The sequence below is a fragment of the Symphodus melops genome (assembly GCF_947650265.1).
Source record: "Symphodus melops genome assembly, chromosome: 22".
NCBI lineage: Eukaryota > Metazoa > Chordata > Actinopteri > Labriformes > Labridae > Symphodus > Symphodus melops.
In genome coordinates, this window is record NC_136712.1 from 5,807,530 (window position 1) to 5,832,662 (window position 25,133).

Below are 25,133 nucleotides of genomic sequence, written 5' to 3' on the forward strand. Positions count from 1 at the left end.
GTGTGTGTTAAGGTGGGGCAGCTGGAAGTGATCCTATAGGTACCAGCCTACAGGACTTTTGTTAGGCCCTAACCCTCACTTGACAGGAAATCCACACTTTAGCCGTTAACGGGCGGCAGGCTTAAAGCCCTCCAGAGAGAGGAGGAATAGTTTGAGGTAAATGCCAGACGCCCGGCCCTTCCTCATTAAGGCGCGTGCAGGTCATTTCATTCTTCTTTGGTCCCTACTCCTCCCTTTGGTCTGTGTGTGAGTGTGTGTGTAGGTAAGTACCGGCAGGTGTAGAGGTGTGTGTGTGTGTGCGAGTGTGTTCAGGATGCTGCAAATAAGCAGCTCTATAGACTTTGGCAGCAGGCATGGAGGTATACTGTGCACCGTACACACATCGCACCCACAACGTCAATCAGTGTCAGTGCAAAGAGGAATTCCAGACAATCTGTATTGGAGCACATTTCCGCAGACTGGTACCTTTTTGAACCTTAAGTTTGCCTTGTCCCATGTGCCTTATACACTCCAGGTAAATAAGTTAAGTTTGACAGCTTATTATGCATCAAGGGGAAAGATGTTGGCAGTGGGAGTGTTCTTTCATAACGGACCAAAGCAGTGGGAGTATAAACTTTCATGATTGATTCTTTTCACTCAAAGCCTTGGGCATTTGTGAAGGATTCCAAAATGTCACTCATTCTTCAGTACTGTTATTTTGAGCATGGGAAGTTCGGAAGCCAAACGATGTACAAAGCTGATGACAATTTGTTTTAAATACGAGCTGAGTAAGTAATCAGCATTACTGACATATATTTTACAATTGCCAGCAACAACAATGTCAAGTTCTTGTCCATTTCTTGGACAGCACAATCAAAAGCTGCTTTCAAATCAGATAAAGCAATTCCCAGAGAATTTCCAGTTAATTTGTGATCCCCCTTACCAAGGTTCAGAAGTTATCTGCGGTCAGACTTTAAGAAACCAGTCATGCTCATGTCCTTGCTTATTTTCTTTTCATTAAATCTGCATTTAACTTTGTTAGTCGTTAGTGTTGTCATTAGATAAGGGTGATGATTGGCCCTACAACACCAGAAAGTTGGGTTTTTAACCACAGAACATAAACACAATGTGTTGAATGCATGATCAATGGCCTTTTCTGCCCCATTTGGTTTAAGTAAATGTGTACCAACACGTACATGCTACTTTAAACAAATGAGAAGGTTGTTTTTAGGAAATGATAAAATACCTATTTCTTTGGTGGTGGCGGGTGGAAAGTGTGCTCGTCAGTGTGCAGAATCTCTAAACTCTACGTCTAAGCACATCTTTAAAGAGCAAAACCAGAGAGCCATCAGGATAATAAACACAAACCTAATTCATGGCCTGCTGAGCCACGTAAAGAGGTGTGGACAGGAGAAGTGAGAAGGCGGAGGAGGACAGAGATGGGTAATGTTCATCGTCAAAGGGGGCAGCTAGGTCTTTGACACTGTCAGCTCCCAGGGCCATTACCTGTCAGCATTCATGTAATCTAGCCTCATTTGATTTTTTTTCTGACCTGCTGTTTACACCACTTTTGCCAAGCAAGAGGGCCTCTGAGATAAATCTGCTTTAACACATAGCTGATGTAGTTTTCCAGCTGGGAGGTTCAGGTCGGATTTTTCGACATCTAGAGCAGTTTGCAAAATGTGGTTCTCTGTGCCCAAACAAATGCACGGTATTGTTGCAATGCCCAGTGCTTATTACTCAATCTTGTCTTGGATTCGACTTGAACTTGAATTCATGTGTCCTTGCCAAGACCAACAGCACTGATCATCTCATGCAATGACTCCTGTGACCAACAGTGCTGAAAATCGTACACTATCCATTGCCCTGCATGGCTGTGTTACATGATCACAGTGCTGACCATATCACACAAAGAAAAGCACTGATCATCGTTTGCAATCAACAGCACTGACCATCTTACATGCTGAACAGTGCTGATACACCTAAGATTTTAACTCTTTCCATTTTATTACTTTACAACTCGGTCACTTCTCAAACATCCCATATCCTTGCATCCCCCCCGTCCCTGCATATTAAGAAGGCTAATCACCGGTGTGATCTCCTCCTTTTCACCTCTGACCCCCAACATTAGAATAACAACCCTAATACCAGCCCCAAAACACCTCAACACTCCCCCTCCCCCTGTTAGGAGGGTGCTTGTCCCCTGGCAGATGACAGATGAGGGGTCAGGGGGTTGTCCGACCCCCTTGCAAGTTTCTCGTCATGCCCACCAAGGGATGAAACAGGAGGATGTCCTTGCCTTGGGGAGTGACAAGAAAAAAAGGTTTAGAGAGGGAAGTTGCGTTGACGTAGATAAATGACTGCTGGAGAACTGGGTACAGGAGCACAAAGAGCGGACCAGCCAGGTCGGAAGCAGATGGGAAATTAGACAAATTGGATAAACCTAAGAGGAAGGAGCACTTCAAGGAAAAACTGTGACCAAACATTTTTAGTTATAAGACAGGTGGAAAAAATGCAAAACCTTTACATTAAATGAAGAGAATCAAAGTGATTAAAAGCAAATTAAAGGATTGAATGACCAAAGCAAAAACAAATAAAACAGGAAACATCTGAGAAAAAGAGACAGAGACAGATAAGGCAGCTGTTGCTGTGCTGAAACTCTGCAGCAAGTCTTTTTTTCTCCGCTGCAATAAAAGCAGAGCTGCAGTCCAATGAATCAAGGCGTTGGGGGCTTTGCTCTCTCTGTTGTGTGTTATGTCCAGTGCTAATGGCCAGCAGATGTGGAGGTATTTCACAAGTGTGGCTTTGGAAAACATTCCCGCACATAAATCCAATTAGGCCGGACCCTGCACACGAGCTAGCTAAAGAGCAGACGAACGCACTGTCGACCGCCCAAACACCACAGACACAGTTGACTTTAATAATCAGATTTCTTTGGGCAGCTAGAAGAATACGTAGACTAAGTAATGGTTAAAGACTTTCTAAGCTTGAGTAAACCAATGTTCTAATTCAGAGTTTTGGCTATTTGGGTTTGTCTGGGTGTGATGCTGCGGTGGGTAATCAGCTTTGACAGCTCAGTGTTTGCTGTCAGGTTTTCTTTACTTAGGTGCTTAAAATAAACTGGAGTGAATGGTTCCATGAAACAACGCCACACATTGCATCTGAAAGCTGACTTCGACTCTTGGATTAGACATCAGGCCAAGGTTGCATCATCAATAGGAATGCTTTCTCCCAATGTTGCCAGGGATTTGGATCTTATCACTCAGATCAAATAACAATGTATGAACTCTGTGCCAAGCTAATAAACACAGCAGCAACACAACTTTAACATTTCACTCTGGCAGTCTTTCTACTGAAAACGCCATGCTCTTCAATGTAGTTTCTTGTTCCTGTTGTACTGTAATTAAAGCTTGTTTGGAAAAAGACCGGAAGTCAGATGATCTCTCACTTATGTGATTCCAATAAGGCTAATGCTTCACGGGCTGAGGTTATTGGTCTTTAAGCATCAACATTCAACTCATTTATGAAGTAATGAGAGCAGAAAATGCTTTATCATTAAGCCCTTTCATTAGAAAGCTGACTCATAAATGTTTCTCCACTGGCAAGCATGAATAGGTCATTTACAAAGAACACGCATCATTTAGGATTATCAGTCAGCCATACGATGGAACACTTCCTATAGGCTGATTTAACCTGACTTTGTCTTTGCTAAGCTCTGCTGCCCACAGTTACTGATGCTTAACCTGCCAAGGTTTACAATTAAGTAACAGATCTGTCAGTCAAAATATGCTGTAAGTTTTCAACTAAAAAGGACTTAAAGTAAGTGAACATCTTAAATATACAATAGCACACACTTTTTCTCCATGCAGCTAAAGTCAATTTTATCTGCTGTGGCTCCACGGTACAGCTCACAACAACAAACAGATGAGGTTGAATCTTGCCATATTTTGGCCTGAGTTCCTGGAATGTATACTTCCCTAAACCATATAAAGAGCGGGGGAGAAACACAGCTGCTAACATTACCCTCAGTGGTCATACAGAAGCACACAGCTCCAAGATTAGCCCTAAAAAATGCTTTGCTTTAATCAGTAACTTAAAAGTCCATGCTTTTGGAAATTATGCTACTTAATTTAAGTATTAAATAATTTAATAGTTAGCTTTGCATGCTAACATTTACAATATTGCATGTATTACAGCCATACTACACAGAGGAATTTAAATCTCACTTGTTAGCTCTGCTTAGTGACCATTGCTTAGCCTTGCTATTTGGCGGATTGTTCTAAAATGAGCTTCTTCGTAAATTAAAGCAGGACACGGATAATACATATTACATTTGTTTTTTGAACCTACAGGTTTTAAAAGAATGCAGGTGAAGTAATCACCAGCGGTAAATTGCATCTGGCCTCCAGCTGTCAGCCTCAATGGTCTCTCAATTAATTTGGTCACTCAATGAATCTTAATAATGTTTTGCAGAATAGTATCTCTTCCGTAATAAAAAGTTTTACTTCAATGCTTTGGCTTTAGGGTCTTTTTTAACACCAAAATTTGCTTTTAACTCAAACTCCACAGGTCACTTTATGAGAACTCTGGTTGTTTTGCAAACATTGTGAAAGCAAGGTCATAAAAGGAAGATTATATATTAAGTCCACATTCGAGTGAGTACATCCAATAAATTGTCCATAAGAAATTCAGCAAACTGACTACAGTTCATGTTGCCCTGACACCAATATCATCTTAGCAGATACAGCAGAACAAAGGGTTTGACCTGGAATCAGCACTCAGCAGCCTACTGTGTCTGGATCGTGAGCTATTGTTTCTCGTGTGGCAGCGGCTGCATGCTTGTCTAGCACCTCATTCACTGCTAACTGGCTCCATGTGTGTAAAAGGATGGGTCCATGTTCATTGCAACATTCTGCACACACACACACTCTATGGAGGTCCACACATTCAGGCGTAAAGGCACACCTCGCCACACGCCACAGACGGACACACGCGCAAACACACACTTGCCAATCCCCTGGCTTTAGTGGCACAGTGGGGGTGTGGTGGTCTTGTGTGGCTTTATTAACTGAGGTGGGGCAGGGAGAGGTGAGATGGTAGAGCAGAGGGACTGAAGAATGGGAGGGGGGAGAAAGAGGACAGAATAAGGGGGGGGGTGAGGGAAGCCCCACCAGGTGCTAATAGATTTCCTGCAGCTTTGAAACGTTTGCTAGCACAGGTCCCCTGGAATGGAGTCAGGTTTCATCTGTGGCAAATTACCCGGACCGAAGATTGACCTCCCTTCAACATACGCTCCAGACACACGCCTGCGACACACATTATGACACACACTTACCAAGTGGCACAGATGTATGCACACCACACACCCACAGCGACAAAGCACTGACATACATCATCAGCAGTAAACCCTCACTAACCCATTGATATGCTATAGGCTACATTTAACGGGTACTTTTTTGCTAAAGCTAATGCTATCTTAGCATAACTACTGATTCACTTTGGAAAGAGCTTATTTTAAAACTTAAGTTGTACAAACTAGATAAAACAGTTTTATTATGGAGATTATGTTGGAAAGTGTGCTTTGTATATTGTTCTTCTTTATTCTTTACATAGGCTAAGCCAATTAAAAATAACTTCTCTGTGCTAACGCTAGTTGAGAAAAGTAAAAGACGGCTTCAGAATAGCCGAAGTGTTGCCAAACATCCGTCGGTTTTTGTTTAATGCTGGTACTCAAGGGCGCCATCTGGATTAAAAAGGTCGCTTGTACTTCCTTTAACCCTCTCATCTACTTCAGCTGCACTTATTATTCGATAACACACTTGCTTCGTACCTCCTTATCAACTCTTGTGGTTGTACTATATGTACCATATGTGCTTGTGTGATGTGTGTACGTGGGTGGTTGTGTAGTTTGAGTTTTCAGATAATATAATTAATGTAATTGTTGGTATGAGGAGTTACAAGTTTTTTGATCTGTCATGTTGCCGTACGAGTACATGGGAGTGTGTTGGCTTCTGAGAACATCTGCTTGGAGCTACATTCGTAAGTTACAGCTTTAGTTTAATTTCGCCACAGTAGACGGGGCTGTGCGTGTCACAGGGTCTTTGTGAAGAGAGTGGGTTCTCTGTGTGTGCCAGACCTGAGTGCTTAATCACACACATTATCATCACACAGGGACGAAATGCTGACTGGCTTTGTTAATCAAACACCTGGAGCTCACAACAAGGGAAATAACTCACATTCAACCAAAGTTAAAGATGTGTGAGTAATTGTCTTTGTTATATCATTGACTTGTATCTGATCTGTTGAGTTTGCCTGTGAAACAAGAGACTCTCTGAGAGTCATCATGGCTGCTGGTCTGTCTGTGTTAGTCATTGATGGTGACTCTGGAAATGACTGTGTGTATGCTCTGATGTTAAGTAAGGCATTCAGACAATCACTCAGTTGTATAGTATAGTCAAAGCATGGGCTAAATCCTGATGGAATTACAAAATATTTACTATATTCTTACTGATCCTATGTCGTTATTCGATAGATATTACGTTTTGATGTTGCCTGTCTTACAAACCCCAATAAAATGGGGCTTAATAGAATGATGTGATTTATATAAAAATGTTGTCGGCGCAGTTGAGAAACCTTAGTAATGCTTTATATACTCTACTTACCTGAAATAGTTGACATATGTAAATGCAGAGTAAACATCTTTTGTCATGTGCTGATATTTGTAATATTTAGACCTTTTTGGTCATTTATCATTGTTATTTTATTGCTTGTTATGCCTTTATTTACATTTTTAACCAAAGTAGGTTAGAATGATTTTGATCTGTTGGTATTAAATAAGAATATATAGACAAACATGTTGAACTATTCCTTCACAAATGAATCATTTAATGTCTCTCATAAGACTTAAACAGATTCTTCTCCATCAGTTTCAAGAATAACCCAATTTTTCCTTACTCATTTCCCATGCAGGCTCCATCATTTAAGACAACGTTTTGACTGCTTGTTTCTTTTCCACAGCGACTCTGTCTGCAAATCTCTGCCAGAGCTCCTGTGTTCTCTCTCCTTCTCTGCTCCCCTTTCCCCTGAGATAAGGACCGCTCACATTTCCAGTCAAGGACAGCTGATATAAAATTGTGGATCATGCTGGTGATTAAAAAACCACATCAGATCTCCAGTGCTGGTCACTACACAGCCAGATGAGGGAGGGTGTCCCACATCTGCCCTGAATATTTGTCTGTTTCCCCTATACAGGCTCCACTTTCTCTGCAGCCAAAAAACATGGGAGGAACATGAAAAACAAAAGCTACCAGACTGCACCAATTACAACAAAGTGAGTGCATAAATGAGCAGCAGATGAGTCACAAAGAAACTGAGCTCCAAACGGGGATCCAAAGTGGTGCAGAGACTGGGCAGCAGGTGAGGGAATTTGGATCCAAGCTGCTTTGGAAAGATGTTGACATCTTTTAACCTTGCTGACCCAGTTGTTTAAAGTGTTTTTTCCAAGCTTTCATGTTGTACAAGTTATATAAATGGCAAAGAGCATCGTTTCAGGCTCATTTTAACACAAAAACAAAATTCAGTCCCAAATCTACAATACACTATCAACATTCCTTTCCTGGTGCTGGTCATGTGGAAATGTGAGACTATTCTCTTTTTATTTCTTTTGCTTTAACAATTTATGACTTTCTTGATGTCACATTTTGAGAAGAAATGTAACTTCATTTTGGATTTTTTTTTGCTCATAACTATGTTAAGTTACCTTTTCATACAATAACCATGTTTACCTTTTTAAAATGAGCACACAGCAGACTTCACTTCAAACAAACCTGAGATCGCCACTTTAAGATGGTCCAAAGACTGACTGGCTCTGTTTCACTGGTGATGAGTCCTTTTCTGCTCGCTCTCCTTGGTCGCTGAGGATATTATGGTGGAGTCGGTCCCACCTGAAATTGAAAAATGTTTTGATATTTATGATTCTAGAGCTTTCATCTGACTGTCCTTCCAGGGTAAAAATGGTAAAAGTTCCCTCCGCCAGCAATCTGTAAATGTTTTTTTACTTAAAGTCTGATTATAGAGCCTGACAAAAAGTAACATTTCTATTGTCAAATAAAGTCAAAGTATAATAATAATCTAACTTCCTTGTGTTAATTCCTCCAAGTATTAATTGCAATAGATAAACCAGAAAGTGTTTGTAGGTACTCACATCCCTATTGAAATAGTGCCAGAGCCCTGTTGAAAAGGTTGCTAGCCAATCAATTTTTGACACATTCTGACAGAGAACAATTTATGCACATTAACACCTTGGGGAAATGTATAGTGTCCGCAGTAACCTGGTGCACCTAAAGAAAATCCAGTCATGGGCAGAACATGCAAAGTCTACTCAGTACAACGCGATGAGGCCTTCCATGGTAAGAACCTTCTATTCTAAACATATCAATCTCAACTTCCCTGAAATGATATCCCCTTGTGCATTATAAGTATCATAATATGTCCATTATAGCAGTTGTGATTGGGTTTTGGGCCTGAGCCAAACAAATGCCTTTATGAGGTGTTTGAAGTTTAAATGAAGGGGTATGAACTTCTTTTGGGATGTGGGTGGTTACAGATGTTGTTCCTGAGCACAAATTCAAAGTAAAGGCTTAAAATTGTACAGAAGACAGAAAAATTGTAAGACAGGAGATGTGGAGGTGAACAAATACCACAACGATGCTTTGGTGATCTTATCCTTGATGGACTTTGTTGCCTGTTGAAGTTGTGAATGCTATTTTTTTTGATCGCATCCCACAAAGTTGTTCTTTTTCCCCCAACAAGCATGGTGCTACTGGATTGATTGTAGGCTGTATCTGTTTAAGGATTACATTTTCTCAGCAGTAGTGGGCTGAAACAGGTTTTGTGTGGGGGTGACGTACACTTTTGTAATCCAAAACCAGTCATACTATAACATTGCTTCCATGAAATAGACGAGGAGAATTGGAAAACCATATCTTCTTCATCTTGCACAGACAGGAATGCAAGAGTAAGCATTTGCTGAGAAGACTGACGGTTTTGAGCACATGCATATAAATGAAGTGGTGAACTACGGTATGTGACCTCCACCAGTAAAGTATATGGGATCCCACATTATTTTTGAGCACACAAAGTTTCACTACCATGCTCAAATGACATAGGACACTATCTTTGTACTCCTTGGAAAGGACCTTTTGGAAAAACAAATCTGAGAGACGATGAGAAGACTGTTAATACATGCAAATGTAACTAAAGTTACGGGATTTCAGGCTAGATATCAACCAGTGATACAGGGACACAAGCCCACAGGCTAAAAAGGATAACAATCAAAAACACAACAAGAGTAACCTCTCAGTATAAACTGCCTGGGTCAGCTTGTTGCCAGACGTAAAATCCAGAGACCCAGGCAGGAAATCCACCCAAGTGCTGTTGACATCACAACTCATCCGTGGCAGACAAGGAATAACACTTTCGGAAAGGAAGTGTCTGGAGAAAAGAAATCCAAAAAGACAGGGTGCTGTCACAGGACACACAGTTTCTTCAATATGCAAATAAATCTTATAAAATGCTCATTCATAGCAGAGGAAATACATTAAGATAAGTTATAACTGTATGTTATGGTTAAAACTTGGCAGATAAGTTAAAATCTAGTAAATTGGGTGTTTTCAAACCGTAGCACCTCACAGTGATCAAATTCGATACAGCCCCCAAATGATAAGAAAACCAGTAAATGTGAGTTCATAAGAGTTCCAACTTTGTTTTAATCAACTCTACACAATTAATAGAGGGTACTTGTTAATTGTTTTTCATCATTTAGTTTCTTCACTCAGCCCATGGAGTCATACTTACCTATAATGGCACTTTCTTGGTCTGAAACGTATGAAGTTTCACATTATTGGTCTCAGTATGGTCATTCAACAGCTGAGCTACCAACAATAAAGTGCAGTTTTGATTAAAACTAAATACTTAAGATGATGTAATTGGTCTCCATTATAACGTCCCCAAGCACTGACAGAATTGTAGGTTTTCGTGGTGTAACACACAGTTATCCAAACGGAACAAGAGAATGTTTAAAACATCTATAATAAAGGGTAAAATGAGCCTGTAGTTTGTCTTTGGGGGGCAGTAAGAAATAGTTGCTCCAAGAATCTGGGCTTGAGCACAGCTGGTTTCAGGTTCAAGTGTGAAGTGAAACACTAACGAGAAAGTCACTTACCATTTGATCAACATGCAATGGGGAGAACTGGATTTACTGTGAATTTATGACCAGAGAACATCACAGGTCACCGTTAATGGACATGTCCTTGAGCCAAATTCAATGTTGTAGAGAGATGTGGCTGGACCCACGCCTGCACGCTTTCCTTTCCTGGACATTGTTAACTTTGGCTGGATGTCAGTTTCTGATCTTGGCTAGACACGGGGGGAGCAGACTCAGGGTGCTTCCTTCTCATGCTCACATACATTTGGATGGGAAATGAGTGTTGGCAGTGTGACAGAACCTAGTAACAGAAATATGATCCACTGAATAAAAAAAAGAGACATTTTGCAGGAGCCACAACTCTGCATGAAATGCAACAGATAGTAATCATAATCTTTTATTCTTATTATACCTCATTTTCACATGAATAAACTGATTATTTCTCTCCAAGATTATAAATATTCTTTTTTTCCTTACTGTTGAGAACAACATCAGTTTCGTACACATTTTTTCAAGACTGATTCTAGAGAATCAAATTCACTAAAGCACAATCAAAGGAGACGGACAGAAAGGCCCACTAAGACCCTCCCAAAGTGGAGTCTGGTGAGCGATGACTTGGTGGACGCCTCCATCAAGAGCTTGCCTTCAAATCTTAAAGGCAGAGCCAGGTTGACTGACAGACCTGCCGAATGTCTGTCAAAGAGTGGCAGCAAGGTAAAACACACACACACACACACACACACACACACACACACACAAAAAAATCACATTAAGCATTCTCGAGATTCCAGAAATAAAAAGGCCAACCCACGCGATCCATACAGAGAGCACCAACATAATCAAAAACACCTCATATCACATAGAGAGTATATTGTTCCTGAGGTGACAGCATCTGAGTTTAGCACTTTGGAGTTGAATGGAGCCTTGAGATAAGTATGGACCTCACCCTAATTCTCTTATCTTATCTGTGAATTCATCATCAAGTTGCAGCATTTTAGATGGTTTGTATTTTTACTCAAATCATGTCTGCATGTTTTATCTCAATGCCCATAATGACCTCGGGGACATACCAGTGTTTTTGCAAATTTAGCTTCTTAACAATTAACTTATGTCCAAATTCATGGCCAGGACAGCTGAATACATTAGACTGTTTAAAATGTATCGTTTAGTTTGTTGGGGAACAAGATTACAGATTTCTCCAGATTTAGCAGATGAGCAAGATTCCATTTTCTTACTTTTTGGACAACCATTGATTTCTGTACAACTTTAATAATGTAACTTATATGAGAAGCTTCTGGGAGCAGCCATTTTATTCTTAGACTGTCTGCAAATCAAAGTATTTCATATGAGCCTGTTGGTATTAAGACAGACTAAGACACATTGCTGCTTTGAGCTAAATGTTAAGATACTATGCTTCTGTATACACACGGCCCATAAACATGAAGTACATCTGTGGCTAATGGGAGAAGTTCTGCATAGTTACTGGTCACATAATTGGAAACATTTGACCAGTTTGTGAGGCTAAATGAAAGGTCAATGTATTACTGAAGTTTTTATGTTTCACCCTGTACTATAGGGCACTGAATTTTCTCTGATGCAAGTTTTGTGGAAAAAGATCACAGCTACAAGACAGGCAAGTACATTTTCCACATGAATGATAGTCAAACATTTCCATTTATCCTTTCTAAAATTTTAAAGCTATTTCAGTCCTGACCAATGTGTTTGACTGACTGACCCGCCAACAATGGGACTTCTAGAATCACACTGCTAGTAGCATAAAACATGAACCACTGTAGCATAGTTTTCCAAAACGTTGGCAGTCATGTCAAATATTTGTGATGTAATAAGTAGCTTGAAACATGCCAAATCACTGGTATGAAGCTTAAATAACTCAATCATACATGGCTTGGACAAATCAGACAGATTGAGAAGTGAATTTAAACAGTTAACTATAAAATCAAGTTTCCTCTCTTCTGCTACTGACTGAGACCAGGCTGGAGCCAAATGCTGTCCCCCCAAGAGACAGGCAGTAAAAGCTGATCATATCATATCTCGCCATGAACAAATGCCTGACACCCAAAATGTAATGCTTCCCAATATTACACAATAAAGCAGGAGCACGAAGGGTAGTCAGCCACTTTCATGCAGCACAAGGAAGCCATTTAAGAGCCTTGATAAATTGCATAAATGTTATATTGTGATAATAGAATTCTCCACAAGAAAATAAGAGAGTCCTATATGGCACTTAATATTCTTGAGTTAGTAAATGTGGAGCATATGCATCATTGTTAGTTTCAGCAAATTGTATTTGTTGGACTGCTAAGATTGTGTGAAACATTTAGAGTACAAAGTGCACCTTAAATCTCATTGACATCATAAAATCCAACTTTTTTTATTAGGTATGATGGGACAAAAACATAAAACAATTATCTAAAAAATGTGATTAATAAATGGCAGTGGTATTGTGATGCACAGAGATTATGATGCTTTTCTTAAGTAGTTTTCACATCCCGACAGCGTAGAGAAAGTTTCCTGCAAACACGTGTCAGTGTTTATACATTACACACATAAAAAGATGAATTCCCTGTTTTTTGAAGTGGTAATGTGATGTAGAAATAGTTTCCATCAAAATTAAAAAATAAATTTCTCTGTAGATGTTTTTAATTGGAAACTGAAATAGAAACCGTTTATTAGTGAATTTAAAAGAAAATGTGATTATTTTAAGGATGATATTGGCCATTACACTAAGGACCTTATCTTTAAATATTTCATATCAAAAGGCAGTTTTTGCCATTTCAGTGAACCAATTAGGTACAGCACATAACCTACATACTGTATGAATCATTTCTACCTGTGATTGTCAATTCTCTCCTAGAACCGACACAAACACAAATCAAATAGAGGGATATCTCTCCACAGCAGTGCTGAACAAAACTGTCAAAGTGCAGCTAGTTACAAAAATCACAACACTTACATTTTCTGCCTGACTTAAAGTGGTTGACCTACTAACTAGTTGATAACTGTTAACCCTTACTTTTGTATATATTTACAGACTTCAATAACACAGCACTTCTTTTTCCATATATTGCATCTTCAGCATTGGATTAAAACTTCATCTCAGAGTTTTTTTTTGTTTTTCTATTGGAATAATTCCTAACGTCACATTTTTCAACTGATTAATTTTTACTGATAAGTGAACCAAAAACTAAGGATTTCACTGCTGTGCACTCATGATGTGGCAACATTAAAAATCTACAAATAGTCTTCTTATGTTTACACAAGTCAGACTGTTTTAGATATCTAGAAGGGGGAAAAGAAGGCACACAAAATGAACATATAGTAGATCCGTGATAGACAGGATGAGAAGCAAACACTGACTGCAGTAATTTCTAATATGTGATATTACACCACAGTGTTATACTGCAAGAGGGAACCTCGCTAATAGACAGATATAGACTGTTTCAGTCAGGAGCTACACTGTAAAGATAATTCAAATTAATTTAACACATTGAAAGCAGTATCCCCAGAACCCCTGTTCATTTCCTGTAATTGTTACAACAAAAAAAACAAAAAAACCAGTAGCATGCCATCCTTATGTTTCATTTAAATTACCAAGAAGTAGTAAAACAAATACCAAACTTCTTTCCACTCATCAGCCACAGTTTAAAACGCGAAAAGGTTCATCAGAGTCACACAGTCCACATGGCACTAGAGAGTTTGTCCAGTGAGCATGCATAGGACACCAGCCAGGCTCACCCTGATTGGTTGATGCGCACTATCACAACAAAGTTTTCATTGGAGCAATCCAACACAAAGGCAAAAAATCCATATCGTTTACCAGTCGCTCGATCATGGCTGACGGTTGTATGATCAGCAAAAACACATAAAAGTGTACTTTTCGAAGCAGGTGCTCTGTAGCAGTTAAAATATCAACGAGCGTGACGTCATGATTTCATACTGTATCTACTTGACAGAACACTGTGGCAAAAAAAAGAAAACGATGCATCTTGAGACCCCTCTGAGGCGCTGTGAAAATGTTTTTTGGTAGTGTGATCTTAAATAGTAGACTAAAACCACAATTTTATCTGCAACCTGACAGAGGCACGAAAGGGCCATGAGCTTGTGGTGCAACAATTTGGCATCTGTCACAGCAATCTCAGCGGAACTCTCAACACCCCCCCCCCCCCCCCCCGCACCCAAAAAAACCCCAATAAATATTTAGTATCTACCCACTGCAAATCAACTCAAACAAAAGTGTGCCCTTGCAAAGGATAGCGCTTGTTCTGGCAGTGGTGAATAAAAAGTACTCAGCATCTTAAATAAAAGTATAGCCCGCTCTCTTTTTCTGTAAGGCAGCCATATCTCTTTCATCAATGACATTGCGCCAGAAAAGTCCAGAAGTCGCCATTCCAAATGAATCTCTGGATTCTTCTAGTCTTAGCTGGCAGGTACCAGTGATGATGAAGGATAGGCAGGGTTAAGTTCTTTCTTATCTTTCAGACCGACATCTTAAAACATCGATTTCTTTTTCGCCTTTTACCTTTGCATCTGGTCATCTCACTTTGAGAATCCCATGAGAGAAGGTCTAAAAAGGGATGTAGGGCTCACAGGTTTTTGATTGTTTGTAACAAGCGCTTCTCATTAGGCATTCAACATTTTGGTTTGGCAAGCTGGTTGCCATTTTGGAGATAATGGAGGAAATGAGAGAGATGGTGAGACTGAGACGCTCAGTGGTCAAGATGAGATGGCCTGGTGTCTGGAGCCAGACAAAACCCAAAGCAGAACCAGCTGGAGGGGCACCATAAGCCAAAGTGAGGGGCTCAGTCCGGACGCCCCTCCACAGTCAGGGTCCTGTTCCTGGCACCGAGCAGGGAGAAAAAGAAGTGAAATTACTAATAAAGGCAAACAGATTGAACACTTTCCATTTCAAAACCAGCCTCCAATCACAACTTTAACAAAGCACACAAGACTTGTAAAGCTTGTCGCTTTGCAGTGGTCTACAGGTGTCAACAATTGGTGGAGCAGTTTGTGTTTGTATCATAACAAGGTGGCTATCTGTGTTGGTTTGTCGTGCTACAAATCAAATCTCCATTTGAAAAAAAATCCCCGTTCTCTGTCACTGTGAGGAAGCTAGTGTGTGAAGCTGTTACAGTACAGTATAAGCTAAGGTTAACCAACCTATTAAGCTCTACTGGACTGAGGTTTGAACTCAAGCGTGTCCATGCCAACAGTTAGTTCTCGTCCTAAAAGTTGAATCTCTTGTAAGGTTAAGAGCAAGAACACGGGGTTTAAGATGTGAAATAGCCAAAAACACAAAACAAGCACGCAGTTTTCATGTAAAACTTGTTGACGCCCAACGTCAAATTTGACAGATAATGATGGATGAAGATACTGTAGATACAAAGAGCATGGCTTAAAGGCGAAAGTCAGGTGAGACGGAGAAATGTTATTGAAAGACAGAAAGAGGATGAGAGGTTAGTTTAGAGGAAGTAAAAAGAGATGGTGGGAGAACATCGAAAAGAGTGACGGGTGAGAATGTAAAACAATGTAAAAGCAGTAAAACGACGGACAAAGAAGTGGAACAAACAGAAAACATGTGGACGAGCGAACAACAGTAATACCGAGTATGACATCATGATACAATGCTATTGAAAGCGTTATGGGACTGACCCGAGACAGCACATGAACAGTGGCAGCAGTAACATGAGCAGAGAGGAAACCAATGGGGAGCCTGAGCTCCTTCGGCACATGGCCTCATCCTAACCATCAACAGCCAATCACAGAGCAGGAAACAGAGAAAACAGAGAGAGAGAATCATGCAGCAGAATGTCGACAGTTAGCAAGAAATAAGAAAGCAAATATGAGCAGCAAATAGAGAAAATGGATTAGAAAAGAGTTACACGAGATGGATGCATTTTCTTTTGGGTGTCAGAGAAAGAGTGAGTGTTTATGTTTGTGTGTGTCAGAAAAACAGTGCAGGCATAAGATTTCATTCATAAGACCCACAAACTCTGACACTGGAAAAAGACTATAGAGTGAAAACAAACAGAGCCTTCAAGCACAGCGGATTCACACGCAGAGATTCTGTGCGGCTCATAAAAGTGTTTGTTTAGCTTAGTTATTCAAAGTTCATTAGCAGCCGACTGTTTGCCTTTGCGTGTGAAATCTGTGCCTATAAAGCTTTGAAGCATTGCAAGACAACAAAAAGAAGTGACATGCACTGTGTAAAGATATTAGTAATGGAAACGTTCCATGGCTAGGATTACCTTACTGATATATTGCCTTTCATATTGGGAGCAGATACTGGGCTCTGGCCAATGAAGCTGAAACATCGACCTTTTTTCAAAGACTTACTGAAATCCTTCCTTATTTTTGAATTCTTGTTTTTTTTTTTACTTGTCTCTGTTGTGTTTTGCTTTCTATCTCTGCATTTCCAGATGATGAAAAAATCTAAGCTCAGATGATGTCATTTAGAGAAAACATTTGAAAGGATAAATCATATAAAAAAAGATTTTAAAAACCACTCCCAACAACAGGCACCACTGACTTAACATTCAGAGTTCAGTTGTGTTGTAATTCTTCTGAATGTTGAAAATATGATAAATTATTTTTTATTTTCACACTTCTTGAATGATCATCACTTAAGAAAATGTTGGAAAGGAAAGAATCCAGATGGCCAATCAATGTAAATCAACATTCTTGATAACCCATAAGCATTAGCGTCAAGTCATTTCCTAGCTAACATTTCCACAAGTTAAGATGTTAGACTATAGGGTAATGATAATCCCCCTTCCATTTGCTTTGGTAAAGTGGTCTAAAAAGTAACTACATTTGTACACAATTGCAAAAAAAGAATTAAAAATGTCAAATAGTATTTTGTTTTCAGCTTGTTATGGTGCCCCCTAGTGGCCAGCACCTTTAAGACCGGAAGTTCAAACTGCTCCCAAGAAAACGTGGCAGAGATCTGATGAAGCAACTTACATGTTCAGTGTTGTCGAAACAGACTGCAGGCCCTTTCCTGTAGCGAGGATTCTGGGCCAATTCACAGGGATCAGGACCGTCAGCTGGATTATGAAATTCAGGAACATGACATAGATTCTGACAGACTTAGCAACAGCAGCAACAAATACTTGCTTTTCAGTAGACACTTGATACATAGAGCCCTAGATGAATATTGACCAATGTTTAAAGAAAAAAAAAAACTAGGATGTCTTGTATTACTGTCCATATCCCGCACTCTGAGTACAATTAAGAGGGGACCATTAAGTCTTGAAGCAACTTGCCACTTTTCGGATTTCATGCACATTGCTCGATACCGCAAAGGCATGGTTGTCTTTTTCCAGCACTGTGTTTCTCCAAGAGAATTAAATTGTAATTGACAACAGCCCTGTGTGTTTCAGAGAGCATCACAGATTTGTTTGTAAGCTGTTCAACAGATTTATCCCACACTACCATCTGCTTTCCCACACACATGGTGAAACCCAGCTTAATATTTTCAAAAGTCAATAAGTGAGGTAATAATGACGATGATTACCAGTGTGAGATTACAAGGATGTAAGTGCTTAAAAGAAGGAGCTGTGAGTATGTGGGGTAAGAGAATCAGTCCCTTTACAAAAGCTTAAAGAGAAAATCTTGTGTTATTTATTGCATTGTTTCAGTCAGTGGTGAAAATATAAACTAATAGCTGCGTTTCAAAAAGAGCAATTATCCCAGTGACTGTATGTTGTAAATAAACAATTTTTCAACATCTGTTCACAAAATCAAATTGTCATATTCTCTGCCAGATAAAAGCTGTGCTAGCTTAGAGGATACACTGCTGTTCGTCCTGTATTAACGGCTTGTTGTCACAGGACAAGCAGGTGAGTTTTCTATCAGCGATGATAAAAACCAGGTTCGTCTTGGGGAGCTTTTCCGCATGGTACATCCTGGAGAAGAGAAGACACACAGGAGACCCAAGGCAACTTGTTGAGTCCAGGAAAAATGGAAGATAATATTTCATTGGGAGACATTGATATTTGACCGGAAATCGCGTAAAAGCACGTTTTTTTTTTTGTCTCTTGTGCTTTGTGGAAGATTTTGATTACTACTCATGCATGACTAAGCAAAACTCCAGAAAGCTTGCAATCTCTAACACAATGAAAAACACACTCAGGATCACTCAATCAAGTCTCTGCACTGCTTTTACTCCTGAGGGGACACGAACCTGCTGTGCCACCCCCACCTCTAAGACCTTTACAGAAACCCACATGTCGCTGGTGCACAAATGATTTTCTCTGCTTTTTTTATGGGGGTCGTTAAAAAGAAACGTGTGCGCAACTAATGTGCAGAAACGCACCGCGGCATGCAGGCAGGCACTCCATTAGCTGGCACGAGGGGGCCTTAAAAATTGGCTAGCCTATACACGAGAGTTCACGATGACACACACGAACATGTCAAGACGGTGGTCCCTGCGAGTGACTTGACTTCACCTTTATGGCATGCGTGTTTTTACAGCCTGCTCTTAGTGCAACCTCTGGGGACTTCATTTGTGTGTCATGGATGCACATGGATCCTTGCAGGTCTGCGTCTGTAAACACTACGGCGGGTGTGTACCTGAGAGGGAGCCAATTTTCTTACCTGCTGCAGTTCACACAGTCAATTTCGCCTCTGAAAGACATGCTCTCTGATTCAAAGTAGTACTGAGTCTGCTCGGTGATGCAGGGCTCTTTTGACATGGCATCTGACTGTTCCTCCTCCATCTCAGCTGTGGAAAGACACACGAGAACATTTACAAGATTTTCAATATATCGAATTTTACACAAGACTCAAATACAAAAATATTAAACTTTACCATTGTTTAAAGATAACAATGGAGTCGGAATACATATATTTATCAATGGTCCTTTAGTAGATAAAATGCTACATTTAGGATAAAAAGCTTACCTTGTCCTAATATAAGCTCTATAAACAGTACATTTTCTTAAGCAGACTATGTTTGTGGAAATTTGTGTGTGCAGTTTTTAGGTCAACAGGGAACATGATAAAGGTGAGGGTGATGGAACCGATTTAAAATCACTGCCTTTAGTACTCATTCGTGTTAATGACTTGTGTTTCCGGACACACTATCAGCCGAATATCTTCTTTACTTATTTTATTTCAGCTCAATTTTTGGTCTCTACCAAGGCCTAAAGGAGCTTTCATATTCTAAATACTTTGTCCCTTGTAAAGAGGAGGACAGATGTCATCGTGCTGAAAGACATCAAACCGCTAAATAAAGCAGAGAGGAACTGTTGGAGTCGTGTGATAATTCTCTGTGGGATTGTCACTACATCAACACTTCTTAAGAAATCTGAACCTCTGTTTATTGAAAAACAAGGACTGGTAAAGATTTATGGAGGATTAAACTTGATTTGCCGCCTTTGTGGTTGAATGTCAACTCGTCAGGTTTTAGTTTACACCAATCCTTGTTTCTCACAGCATGACAGTGTTTCTGTGGCTTGGGCATCGAGTTGTATTTGTAAATTTAAAATATTTGAAGAAAATGTTTCCCCGAAAACAAAGCAACAACATGAATAAACCTTCGCTTAACTCGGGAGGTTACTCCACAATTATTTGCAGGAGACACATAACACAAGAGGATGTCTCTGTCTCTGTTTCTCTGCAGTGTTTGCTCTTTAGTAGAGCTATCTGCTAACAGCAGAATCAAGAGGCACATAATGGGTGAAGCAAGGGGAGGTTACTAAATAATTATTAAAAAATGGCTTCAATTTCGAAGATAAAGAAATAAAAGCATACCAGATATACTGTAATACAATCCCCACTGGCATTGCAAAGATTTCGATTGAAGACAATTGGATCAATGTGATGTAAACGTGACTTAAGATCAAATCTAACAAGTTCAGCAATGAGTCAAAGTGGAATAAGTCCTGTGATATCAAGATTACAAAAATTGGAAACAATGGCAAGAAAATGTTTCCCTGAGAAAGAATGATGTCACAGTGAGGGGGACTTTGCACGTGTGGGTACAAAATGGCACCATTAGAATAAATCCCAATTAACATGTTTGTGAAATAGTATTGTAATTAATGTGGGAATTACGTAGTCACTTTACAGCAGCCTCTGCCATCAGTGTGTGAATGTGTAGGTGTGGCATGCGGTGTAAAAGCGCTATGAGTAGTCAGAAGACGAGAAAAGCACCACGCAAGCTCCAGTCCATTTACTATTTCAGAGTTTAGCCAGCTTTGCATTGGTCCTGAACTTCTGTGTTCTCACCTCTTTCCATTTTCTCAAAAGCACCTCCATTAATTCTCCTGGTTTCTAGTCGTGGAGCTTTTTTAAAGAAACATGCAGAGGGCTTTTTAGGTCAGGTAGAATCAGTTCTCTGATTTACTTTCTGCACGGAGTGGTAAAATCTTCCCAAGGTCGAACCATGGATCTCAAGTGGCTAAGATTAACGGGGCTAAACGTTTTGCACGAGCATCTACAAGGAGAAAACCATGCAATCTAATTGTAAATCTAAATGCCGGAATCTTTCTGTACAGCCAGGTGCAAGAAAGCACACTGGATTTCTCTTTTGGAAGCTCCTGAGACCTTTGGTTCTTAAAACTCACATACCATAAATCCCCTTTTTACACATGAAAAAAAGCCCGATGCACAAACACCATAAACAGACAGACTTTGGGTAGATGAGTGAAGTGGTAAACAAACAAGTCATGTCTCGTGCTTGTTTACCCAGGTTTCAAAAGAACATTTTCCCACTGACTCTAAACCATTCAGATTCTGTTGCAGCGTTATGAGAACAATGTCCTTGATTGTGCCGACACCCTGACAACATGGATGTGTACGGAGGGATTTCACTGGAGACACTTTCTGTTGAGAATAAGAAGAGCCCTGACACGTTTCCGAGACACAAATCTCAAATACTTAACAAATTAAATAAAGATTTCATCTGCGTGGCTCGTTCCCAGCACCTTTAAGTCACATTTTTTTATTTCTCATGATGTGGATCAGCTGAGTCTTTAACACGTATCATCTTAATAAGGTTACAATATAATCAGAGACAGTCCTGTTGTGCGGTTCTGTTGTTTATCTGTACAATCTAATAATACATTTGTACCCACAACACACAAACCAAACTCCAAAGTTGAATAATCTGGGTCACGCAGGCATGCGATCTCTTCGGACAAATGTTCATGTAATTGTTCATTTGAGAATTATCCTCACTAACCACATATTCTTGGCATGTGCTGAGTATTGTGTTGACATTGTATGATAAAGAAACTGTTTAAAAAATGGTGTGTTCAGCATCTTTTAAGACCTTGTCAAACAAGTTAAAACATGTCATTTTTACTGCCTCCATAATGAGGCCACGTGGGACGTCACGAGCTCGCTTAACATTACAAAACCTTTTATTAAAACCTGAAAGTACCATTCTGTTCTCTGTATCATTTCGACGGGAACTCACCTGCGTCCAAGAAATTGGGGAATGTGATGCTGACCAGTAACTGTTGCAGTATTGACCTAAGAGCAAAAGCAAACCCCCCGCCCCACCCCCAAGGATGAACAAAAATCTGGATTCATTGGAACATAATGTACAATAAATATTCTGTGTAAATGCTAATGCAACAATAAATCAAAAGAAGATTTTTTGGAATGCGTACTGTCCTGGGAACAATTCAGCTGTTAAACAGATGCTATGTGTCCATTTTGTAGGAACAAATCCTGGCCTGCTATCCATTACACTCTAGGTTTAAGGACTTATATTGCAGAGCTTTATAGTATTTACACGCTGAAAAAGTTCTGGAAAAAAAAGAAAAAGGGACTCACCAGGTTGCAGCTGTCGCCCACCATCCTAGACTCAAAATATCTGCGACTGTGGGCTGAGAGGGACAAACAAAATGAGAATTAACCCCCTAGAATAAGACAACGCTGAACATCCTGCTTGTGTTTACAGTGGCTGCAGACTGTCCAGTTTGGCCAGGTGAAAGGTCCGAGGTGGAGATTTTATTTTCTTCAGAGGAAATTGGAAGACAATCCGTCTCAACAGATGCGTAAATATGTAAACAGGGAGCCAGTGAGAAAACAAAGCAGCACACGGTTTGAATCAAAAGGCCCAACATGCTGCTCTGATTAGGGCTAGCATGCGAGGGCCTTGTTTTGGTGAATCACTGTTGTATCCTTTCTCTTCAGTTGTCGGTGTCTTGAGTCATCGAGGAGTCTTAACTAACCGTGTCAGAGGCATCACTGGCAGTAGACCGCGGCTTTGATCAGACAATATCAGCACCTTTCATCTCACCTTGGTCACTGGCGAGTTGTAAACACATAAAGTCCAAGTCGGGAAATTGTATGGCTCCAATTTTCTAGCATTGAGTGGAATTTCTGCATTTATAAATACCTACAAATAACACAACATCTTGGGTCTAACATCTAACATCCTCTGCCTGTGAGGAGATCTGAGCACCGAATAGAAATCCATCAGAATTAGTTAAATGTCTGCAGCCGTGTTTGCATCATATCACTCAAACTTGTATGTGCTGTAAGTGATGAAAAACAGTGCCTCTTTCTACATCACTCGCCGTGTTAGCCAAGCAAGCTCGACCACCTAATCCTGTTACTGTTACTGCAACTCCCCCTCTAACGCTTTCACCATACCCTCTGCTTCCCTTCTCATCTGCTCCATCCAGATTTATGGCTCCCTGGTGTGTGAAGGTTTGTGTGCACGTACAAGTGTTTGACCATTTGGAAGTGTGCTTGCAAACAGCTTTGGCTACAAAGCGATGCATGTGTCCTTGCATCTGTCTGTGAGCTAATGCATGGAAATATATACATCTATTTGAATGGATAACAGAAAGTGTGAACATGTAAGTGTGCACATGTGGGTGGCTTGTGTGTGTGTGTGTGTGTGTGTGTGTGTGTGTGTGTGTGTGTGTGTGTGTGTGTGTGTGTGTGTGTGTGTGTGTGTGTGTGTGTTGAAGCATGGTCAGTTTTTTGTAAATGGTCTCTGGCTTATGTAACTCACCACGTAGACAGATCGCAGGCCTGCATCCGCCTTGCTCTCCCTTTTGGGGTCACAGAGCGACTGGTAGTCGAAGGTCTTCTTAAAGGTGAACAGGGATGAGTTAACAAGGTTTCTCATGAGGATCGGGTCAAGGGTGCCAAAGAACTTGCCGATCTGCGAACAAGGAGATGAAACGAAAACCTTTCAGAGAACAAAACAATGTTAAAACAAATACAAGTACTTGACCTCAAAAATAATGAAGATGTTAGAATTTGATTTAGAAACTGGATTTGGATAAATACTGTGTCAGTATGTGCACTTGTTTCAACACGGACAATAAAAGGGCCAGAGTTAGTTAAAGCAGATCTACACTACTCATAGGATTATGATTTTTTTTGAATATGCAGCTAGAACTTTCTGGTAGTTAGCTTAGCATAACATAACATAGTTATGATCAGTAGTTAAAAGCAGCAGTGGCGCCATTTAGTCAGACAAGATTTCTTCAGAAGTTACTGCTCTCGGCCAGTTAGTAAAAAGAAGGTATGTCAAGTAGATGCAACTCACACACATTACTGTACTCCAAACCTTACAAGTGTGTGTTTTGATAAAAAAAAAGCGTTGATACACACAAACACAGTAAATCACGCTCAAGCCAGGATGATGGACTTCAGTATAATCTGATTTACACAGTCCACCAAGCAGCCATAAATTCCCACTAAGAGGAAGCAGTTTGTCTCAGTATTTTAGAGGTGTGACACGACCGTGTGCATGGGAGTGTTTAAGTGCCTGTGTATTCAGGAGGGAGTATGTACATATGTACTCTCTCTCTCTTGGTGTGTGTGTGTGTGTGTGTGTGTGTGTGTGTGTGTGTGTGTGTGTGTGTGTGTGTGTGTGTGTGCGCGTGCTAAAAGATGGTCATGTGGTGTGTGTATGTGTTTGAGGAAAGGCAAACTATCCTTTTCCTTCCACTTTGTGAGGTGGGTGTTAACAAGCCGTCCTCCACACATCCATTCCTCTTTAGTCCAACAGCCAAAGGATATATAAATCTTCCAATCTATACGGTAAAATGAGCCTTCTCTCCTTCCCCCGTGCAATAACACAAATAATGAATTAACAGTCACAGCCCTGTTGGCTGCAGACTCCCCGAGGGTTGTGGAGAAAGAAAAGGAACGAGCTCAAGAGAGGAAGACATAAAGCGGGAGAGAGAGAGCGAGCGAGCAAAAGCTTACACAGAGAGAGAGAAACTTCGCTCCAGTAGGAAATATGATTGAGGGCACACAGCCTTCTCTAAACAAAGCCTCGGGCCCCCGGGTTTTAGTGCTGCTGCCAAACTTCAGAGGGCCACTGATTTATCCGACGCACACCCAGCACTGATTAGCAAGGAGCCGAGGCTGCATGAAAAAACGTTTACTCAGGCAGTGGCAGGGGTGCCTGCACTTAACACAGGGCTATAGGGAAAACACAACTGAAAGTGTGTTTTTGTATCTGTCAGGACAGGAAGAGATGGGTCCAATTGTGTTAAAGAGGCTTTTAATTGTTTGTGCAGTTAAGTGAAAATGTAGACGTATTGAAAGTAGTCTGACCCAAGTTCTCATTTTCAAGATTTATGACTTGACATGGACCTGGACTTGAAAACGCTGACAAACATGCATGTGTCTTACAGCAAAAAACATACAGAAGAGCAACACGTGGGACTGAGCTTGGACTTGGGGACTCAACATGTACTTAGGAATTTGACCCTTAGCACTGTAAACTGAAGACTCAAACTCTAAATGAGTTCAACAAAGAACAAATGCATTTTGACTTGATAGGTTCACTGTTAGTGCAGTGTCATCTGACGAGCCTTTTTGGCTTCGTTTCAACAATTTCATGTTCAATCCTCATTTTGACAGAAATAATATCAATGAGCAAACTCACTTTACAGACAAAGGCTTTTTCTTAGTCAGATGGCTGACATACGCCATTTCAAATAAC

General features: G+C 40.3%; 1 protein-coding gene across 5 annotated transcripts in view; it reads right to left on the reverse strand.

Moving 5' to 3' along the window:
* Positions 1-12,559: 12,559 nt before the first annotated feature.
* The window catches only part of cacna2d1a (calcium channel, voltage-dependent, alpha 2/delta subunit 1a), an 83,634-nt gene continuing 71,060 nt past the window's right edge, over positions 12,560-25,133 (reverse strand). For 4 of the 5 annotated variants that reach the window (XM_079335123.1, XM_079335124.1, XM_079335122.1 and 1 more), the window contains 7 exons: positions 23,181-23,333; positions 21,989-22,041; positions 21,627-21,682; positions 18,800-18,926; positions 17,996-18,108; positions 17,165-17,247; positions 12,560-15,040 (listed from right to left, as the gene is read on the reverse strand). In XM_079335123.1, coding sequence (XP_079191249.1) covers positions 14,918-15,040; positions 17,165-17,247; positions 17,996-18,108; positions 18,800-18,926; positions 21,627-21,682; positions 21,989-22,041; positions 23,181-23,333 — 708 coding nt within the window. In that variant the 3' untranslated portion in view covers positions 12,560-14,917. Of the gene's footprint in view, positions 15,041-15,782; positions 15,943-17,164; positions 17,248-17,995; positions 18,109-18,799; positions 18,927-21,626; positions 21,683-21,988; positions 22,042-23,180; positions 23,334-25,133 lie in introns of those variants that run through there. The other variant, XM_079335121.1, reaches the window with a different exon arrangement.